Source organism: Cucurbita maxima, unplaced genomic scaffold (assembly GCF_002738345.1).
Source record: "Cucurbita maxima cultivar Rimu unplaced genomic scaffold, Cmax_1.0 Cma_Scf00001, whole genome shotgun sequence".
Lineage (NCBI taxonomy): Eukaryota > Viridiplantae > Streptophyta > Magnoliopsida > Cucurbitales > Cucurbitaceae > Cucurbita > Cucurbita maxima.
Genome location: NW_019272017.1, coordinates 8,724,970 through 8,732,587, shown reverse-complemented (window position 1 = coordinate 8,732,587; position 7,618 = coordinate 8,724,970). Strand labels below are relative to the sequence as shown.

Genomic DNA, 7,618 nt, shown 5'->3' with positions numbered 1-7,618 from the left:
TTTTTTTTTTTTTTTTTTTTTCCTTCTTCAGGTGGATAAGCTCGAGCAAGAAACAATCAAATGGTGCAGAGAGATTCTAAGGAACAGTCCGACGGCAATCCGAGTGTTAAAATCGGCTCTCAACGCCGTCGACGACGGACATGCCGGACTTCAGGTACCGTGCTTTGAAAATCCCAATTTTCTTCAATGATTTTCCGCCGGCCGGCTGAATGACTGTCTCACTGTTCTCTGATCCGTCGTGCAGGCGCTCGCCGGTGACGCCACGCTCATCTTTTATGGTACAGAAGAGAGTAACGAAGGAAGATCTGCGTATATGGAACGCCGGCCACCAGATTTCTCTAAATTCCCAAGAAAACCTTGATCTCAAAATTCAAATGCCAACGAATTTCGCAGCTCGGATGTTACATTTAATTTAAATAATAATGAACCAAGGTACTGTAACATTTAATTATTATTATTATTTTATTTCAACCATTTTGGAAGTGGAGGATTATTCAGTAGTCAATACAAATACATTTTTTTTAATATAATGCAAATAAATTACATATAATACAAAAAATTAAAAATATGTGTAATGGATTTGAATCTCTAAAATGCTTGTGATTCGATCTGCTCATCCAGTTCTAAATTTAAAAAATATGTAATTTTTAATTTTATTTGTTTATTTATTATTATTATTTTTATTTTTGTGTATAAATCAATTTTTTTGTAAGAAATTAGATTTGATGCAATTTGAAAAAAGAAATTAATAAATAATGAGCTCGAATTCATTGTATACGTTTAATACAATTTTATTTAAGATAATTTTTTTTATTAAGTGATTAATCTCGGTAATTGGATTGAATGGGTCGAGATTCTTTTACCATTTAAAGAAGATTACTGAGTTGGTAATTCCTATTTTTACGATTTAATTTTGCCTAATTTGAGATTTTGGATTAAAAGGAGTAATTTAATTTTAAGTATGTTTAAAAGGAAAGATTTTAATGTCATGATAAAATCCGATTTAAATTTTCTGATAAAATAATGTAAAAAATCCACGACCTAAATATTTATTCTTTTTTTTTAATTAAAATTTTGAATTTTCACAATCTAAAATAATGATAAAACATTGGATTAATTCAAACCAAATTAATCCTAAACCGCACTTACTCAAATGAATTTTCTTCCATCATTTTTAAGAATATTTTTTTTTTATATTTTATTTTTTGGAATTTGACTTTATTATATATTTTTTTAGAAATAGAAATAAAATTACCCGTTAGGTTAGGTTCCTTTTAAGTTTGAACGTCTGCTTTCAATTTCCAGACTTCAAATTTGAATCACCGACGACCGCAGGGCCATAACATTCAATTCAACGAAACTTACTTAAACACGTGGCGACCTTTTATTGGATTAAAATTCAACGCGCTGAATAATATTAATTTCCTATCGTGAGTGAAAAGTCGAATGACGCCAATCTGTGAATTCAAAGATCAATGACGTGTTCGATGTTTATTGGAACTTAATTGACTCTCCTACGGTACATCAAAAGGGTAGTTTCGTACTTCAACCTGCCCTCGCCTTTCGGTTTATATACAGGGCCCGGGTTGGAATTTCATCTTCCCACCGTTCTTTTTTCTGTCTGTCGTAGATTCTCGGTGGTGCTCGTTGAAGGTAATTTCTTGTTTCCGAATTTCGTTCTCCTTTTCTGTCCCTCTGTGATTTTGTAGTCTTTCTGATATTGTGGTTCTTAATTTTCTGATGTCCGTTGTTTCTTTTCAATTTATAACACATAATACTTTGTTTTCTAATACGAATTAGGCGCCTCTTTTGATTAGTACCGTCATTTATTGCTCCGATCTGCTTCTTTGTCGATTTTTTGTGGTTTAATTTTTTATTGGATGCTTGAATTTCTTGGATGAGTTTCATATGAGGTCACCTTCCTGGTCTCAAACCGATCTGAAGTTGCGATGTGATATACCTTCAGATCCCTTCGAGTGAGCGTGAGTGTGATTTTATGGAATTGACGATTCTCAGCTGTTTCCTTTTTTACGTTCCATTTTATTGTATGGTACTTCGAATTATCTAGATTTCTATATATGTATTTTGTTGATTTTCATTTCCGGCATCGCTATTTTCTCCCGATCTTTGTCGCCATGGTTATCGATTCATCTGATATATTCTGATGGCGTTGGAATCACGTTGGGATTTTTTGGCAGAGACAGAATGGGGCTTTCGTTCACAAAGCTTTTCAGTCGGCTTTTTGCCAAGAAGGAAATGCGAATTCTGATGGTTGGTCTTGATGCGGCTGGTAAGACGACTATCCTCTACAAGCTCAAGCTTGGCGAGATCGTGACAACAATCCCTACCATCGGTGAGTTTTCTCTTCCATTTCCTTTCTAGATATAAGCAGAGTTATTACATGATTTATCTTCGATCTATGTGCCTGTATATATAGATTGATTCGTTTATAATATGTTATTTGAGAAAGTAAGCTCACGTCATCTCTCATCTCTGCATTTTATAAGATTTATTACTAGGAGTACACCATGGCAATACTCCTCCATGCTGGGCTCGCAATTTTCTTCTGCTCATTTATATACTACACTCAGTTTGTCAACCATTTTAAATATTGAACTTGTAATATTTTTTCATCTGGATATATGTTTACATAAAACAAATATATAGTCAATGCTGAAGTGAAGTGTCAATCACTAGATTATCACCTTTGTCAAAGGAGGAAGGAAAATTTAGATCTCTCGTCACTGCAGTCCGTATCCATATGGTATTTGACTATACCATGTTTTTGTGCATTTTTCATGTTGGTTTCACAATTTCCTTCTGCTTTAACATTTGGATGTTTGTTAACTCTATGATTTGAAATATTTAACCGCCTACATCTTATCCAGTTGATTATCGATATGCAGAAAGAAAAACAGTACAAAGAAAGTTTGCTTGAAGGATTCAACTAGCTGATTGTCACCTTGACTGAAATTTCTCTTGGCATAATCTATTTTTTAGCACTTGTTTTGCCGAAGATCATAATTTAGCCTATGTCCTTTACTTGCAGGGTTTAATGTTGAGACTGTCGAATACAAAAACATCAGCTTCACTGTCTGGGATGTTGGGGGTCAAGACAAGGTTTGAACTTCTGTTGTCTCGATTTCTCTCCAGTCTGAGTTGACATTGTGTTCATTAAAATCTTACCCTGCTAGAATGCAGGTCATTTGTTCCTTATTTCTAAATGTGTCATTTATATACTGTCTCATTAAATTGTGTTCTTAAATGGTTGTCCAACAGATTCGTCCCTTGTGGAGGCACTACTTCCAGAATACGCAAGGTCTCATATTTGTTGTTGATAGCAATGACAGAGATCGAGTTGTTGAGGCCAGGGATGAATTGCATAGGATGTTGAATGAGGTATTACATACCAACTTACTATCTAGTTTGAGCTTCTGTTTGAAGTCACTCGTAAAGCCTGCTATATCACTTTTGGGAGTACTGTTCAAATAGTTCACAATTTACCGTTTTTCTTTTTCTAAATTATTCGCCATCTCATTATCTACCCAAGTTTAAGCATTGATGATGTTCTTCTTATTATCTAGTCAGACACAAATGCTTGTCTTTTTGTAATAGACCTGGTACTAGTAGTGTACCCCTTTCCCCCTTGTGTTTCAGTTTATGTAGACACAGGACCATCAGATTCTAATGATATCTCATGTGATCCTAGGATGAGCTGCGAGATGCAGTTTTGCTTGTGTTTGCTAACAAACAAGATCTTCCCAATGCAATGAATGCTGCTGAGATCACTGACAAGCTTGGGCTCCACTCGCTCCGTCAGCGTCACTGGTAGGCTTTGTCATCTTATTCTGAATATAAAATTTTCCTTCTCTTAACTTGGCTTACTCAGATGTGAACTTCTTCATGGATATCTTTAGGTACATCCAGAGCACTTGTGCCACCTCTGGAGAGGGGCTTTATGAGGGGTTGGATTGGCTCTCCAACAACATTGCAAATAAGGTAAATATTAACATATTTCTCTGATTTACCAATTGGTTTTGAAACTCGAAAAGCTTTATATCAACGGTGCATCATCTTGTTTTTAACCAACCCTTCCTCCTCCTTATCATACCCCTACATATGGGGCGGGGGGCGACAATGAGGAAAGCATTGCATTTTCTTTCACTCTATCATTACTATTTACTGAAATCCTGTTGAACAGTGACTTATATCTCTATGCATATGCTCCTATTGTATGCAGGCATGAGCAGTATCGAACAGTTGCTTCTGAGACTCACAGTTCTGGATGCAGGGTGAACATTATCTAATTTTTTTCATGGGGCACCTTACAAAGAGGTTATGGTTTTTCTGTTTACGGGAGCTTTTTTAGCAAACTATTTGTCATTATACTGTAATATCAGAATGGTTAGCCTTGGTTATTGTGTTTGGGGCTCTTTTTTGGGGCTTCTTGCTTGTTATTTTCATTCGATTTCTAGCTGAAACTAGTTGATGTATCATTCCATGTTGGATTTGTCTCATAACCAATTCTTTTGTTGCTTCCGTTTCAATTTCATTGCCTGAATAGTAAGAAATAAAAATGCCGCGTAATTTAGTGTCAAGATTAGCTTTTCTTTGTAGCTTTGGTTACAGTGAATTCTTTCCAGATAACGATGGCTAAGCATCGATATAGGATGTTGTTCACATATTTCCCTTTAGAGGCTGAAACCGATATCAAAGATCAATTTATTCTTGATGGTAAAATCTTTCTTTCGTCAAGGGATTAGTATTGCTTAATGATCCTTTATTCCTGTTTGGAGTAATTTTGATGAGCCAAGTTCTATTATATCCACAGTGAGATTATAGACCCGTTCATACATCCTTCCTGATTCTGATTCCAAAACCAAAAAGCTAATCGGGGCGGCCTTGGAAACCAATTCCTTCCATTAGCTCCTCAAACCAATTCCTGGCTGGCATTTTCATCGTTTCGGGTGGACATCAACTTGCCAAATCAATCCTAGACACTCACTTTTAAGCATCGGGAAGCCTCTTTTCTTTTGCGCCCGTGTGCAAGGACGCCCATAACTCCTAACATCTTTCATATTAGACAATCTCCTTCTCCAGCCAAGTTTGCAACTTGTATTACGTTACGTTAGCCAGCTATAACAATCCACCAAATTATATCTTCCTTTTGGTTTCTCTTCTTTGGGGGGAAAAAGAAGGTTAAGACAAATAAAGTACAAGTTATACTTGTATACATTGATTTTCAATTTTGAGGGTTTTTGAAGGGTGTTTGTTTTTAAGCATGATGGACTCCCTCTTGTCTCCTCTCCAACCCATCATTTATCAAGTGAAAGAAGCTGTAGAAAATGATGAAAATGATGCCACATAACTATCAACTTTCCCTACAAATACGTTGAATTTGTGCAGAACTTACGTTGGAGATTTGTTAGATGTTTCATGACCAGGCCTGTTGGGCGTAGGTCCTAGAAAAGTTGCTTAAAATCCACAACCAATCACTTCACAATGGAAAATAACCCATCAAGGGGGAGTAGAGCAGCCTTTATAGGGCAACCCTTCTTGGAGAAAGATAAAGGCAACAAGGGTTTGAAAAGCAGAGAAGAAAAAAACAGGGCAGAGGAGCGCCTCATGTCCTGGCCGCTCGGCACCAAACTGGAATTGTGTCTCGAATCCCGATGTTGAATCCCCCACCCATAATCCCCCCCTTCCCTTTCTTTTACACGACACAACAAATCAGATTTGTTGTCTCTTTCTTTTGCTCTTCTCTCCCTCTAATCATTGTCTCTTTTGCTCTCCTCTCACCATTTCCACTCCAACTTTAGTGTATATACTCTCCTCTTACACCATTTTTTTTATATTAATTAATATTTTAACGTTAATTAAGCTTACAATAGGTCGAGAGATACTCATGCTGTAACGTCCCTGAATTTCTTGCCTAAATTACTGACGTCACTGTATGCGTGCAAAATCTCAACACTTTAAAATGAAGTTAAGACTTATAAATTTAATTCAAAACATGAATTTGATTAAATGAAATTTAATGCATACTATCTCTATGGTCTTATGTCTTATATTGACTTCCATGTCACAATCACACTCTTGATGACAACGGACTTGCGATCGTGCGGCACTCACTTTCTAACGACAAGTGAGCTAAGTCAATTCGTTCTTACGTAGCCTACAGCCAAGCGACTTATGCTCGAGCATCTAGCCTCGATTTAAGAAAAAGGTTTTAGAAAACAAGGGCAGAGAGAGATTTTTGAAAAATAGATTTTGAGAGATACGTTATATACAACTGTTGGTAGAAGAATATGACTTACCTCAAGTATTGTGATCATCAATAACTTTTCCTTTTCTATTATTTTTAAAATTTATTAGACTCAAATGTATAATGGTAAGAAGTATAAAAAAAATGCTAATGAATGAACAAATAAGAACAAGATGATCAAGCGATATCTATATATGTCACGAAGCAGATGTGAAAAACGTAAAAAGAAAAAAAAGTCAAAGAGAAACATGGCAGACCCTTTCTAAACAATTATTTTCTTTTTCAATTGAGATGGGAGAATTCGTTCGACGAACAAACTCATGAATAAGAGCGACCTATATTATTGTCTCGTAATTAGACGATAAATTCCATAAAAATTACTATATAGTTGTTATGGGGTTCCAGGCTGTTTAGATAATGATTTTGTATTGAACTCTATCCTTATAATGATGAATGCCACTTTTTGTGTTGATTAGCTAAAAATTTAAAGAAGTGGAGAAGAATATATAGAGAGAGAGAGAGGTGAATGGGTGTCTTAAGTAAAAGAAAGTTCCTCCCTTTTTGACCTCTTTTCTTTTACTTTCTTCCTTGGAATCTCTCATTCATTGATACATAACCCTCTTCCACATGCAACCTTATTGCTTCCTTCCTTCACTAAATTCATATCTCTCCCTTCCCTTCCACTCAAAGCACCACTACGCCACCCTTTCGTATACTAATTAATACCCATCCCCTCCTCCATCCTCAATTCCCAAACCTCGCCGACATGTCGGAGCTTCAACAGCAGCAGCAGCCAGCTTTGGTTTATCCCAACACTGCCGCCGTTGGCAGCCAACCTCCTCCTTCCCACCACTCCAACGGCTCATTCGGGGCAGTTTTTATAGTTCTTGCCGTTATTCTTGTCATATCCACTGTTGCTTGCTTCCTTGGCCGACTCTGCAACCGGCGAGCTGAAAACCAGAGGGCGAAGCCGGAGAAAACCCACGGCGGCGCTCGTCCCAGAGGAAAAGAACCCAAATTGCATCCTGACAAAGATGGAGACATCGAATTTGGATTGGATTTGAGAAACCCGAATGGGAAAGGCAAAGCCCTCTCTGGTGGAAATGGAGGAACCAAAGGCAACGGGCATGGGCCTAATGAGCCTAATGGCCACAGCCATGGGTTCAAACCCTTTGAAAATGGCGGCGAAATGAGAGGCCAAATCAAGCACGCGGATGATCATCATCATGAAGGAGATTTCAAGTTCAAAGCAGCAGCTCATCCCGTTTGATGGGTAATTGTCAAATCACAGCAGAGTGGTTTTTTTTTTTTTTTTTTTTTTTTTTTTTTTTTTTTTTTTTTTTTTTTTTTTTT

General features: G+C 36.8%; 3 protein-coding genes across 6 annotated transcripts in view; all 3 read left to right on the top strand.

Annotated features, from left to right (window-relative positions):
- Nucleotides 1-492, top strand: part of LOC111470469 (1,4-dihydroxy-2-naphthoyl-CoA synthase, peroxisomal) — a 2,720-nt gene extending 2,228 nt beyond the window's left edge. The window contains exons 8-9 of the mRNA XM_023116059.1: nt 32-154; nt 245-492. Of these exons, the coding sequence (XP_022971827.1) occupies nt 32-154; nt 245-361 (240 nt within the window). The 3' untranslated portion in view covers nt 362-492. The remainder of the gene's footprint in view (nt 1-31; nt 155-244) is intronic.
- Nucleotides 493-1,544: 1,052 nt separating this feature from the next.
- On the top strand, nt 1,545-4,547 carry LOC111470705 (ADP-ribosylation factor-like). Of its 2 annotated transcripts, none has more exons than XM_023116329.1 (7): nt 1,545-1,653; nt 2,199-2,353; nt 3,050-3,120; nt 3,280-3,399; nt 3,710-3,828; nt 3,918-3,999; nt 4,241-4,547. In XM_023116329.1, exons 2-7 carry the CDS (start codon nt 2,206-2,208, stop codon nt 4,244-4,246), a joined length of 546 nt encoding a protein of 181 aa, XP_022972097.1. In that variant the 5' UTR covers nt 1,545-1,653; nt 2,199-2,205; the 3' UTR covers nt 4,247-4,547. The 2 variants fall into 2 exon arrangements, with proteins under 2 accessions (XP_022972097.1, XP_022972176.1); XM_023116408.1 differs by having other exon boundaries at nt 1,582-1,653; nt 2,205-2,353.
- Nucleotides 4,548-6,916: 2,369 nt separating this feature from the next.
- The window catches only part of LOC111470841, a 1,786-nt gene continuing 1,084 nt past the window's right edge, over nt 6,917-7,618 (top strand). The window contains exon 1 of one of the 3 annotated variants that reach the window (XR_002715149.1): nt 6,917-7,585. Coding sequence is in view for 2 of the 3 variants with exons in the window: in XM_023116524.1 (XP_022972292.1) it covers nt 7,032-7,535 (504 nt within the window). In the remaining variant the exon portion in view is untranslated. The remainder of the gene's footprint in view (nt 7,586-7,618) is intronic. The other 2 variants (XM_023116524.1, XM_023116593.1) reach the window with 2 other exon arrangements.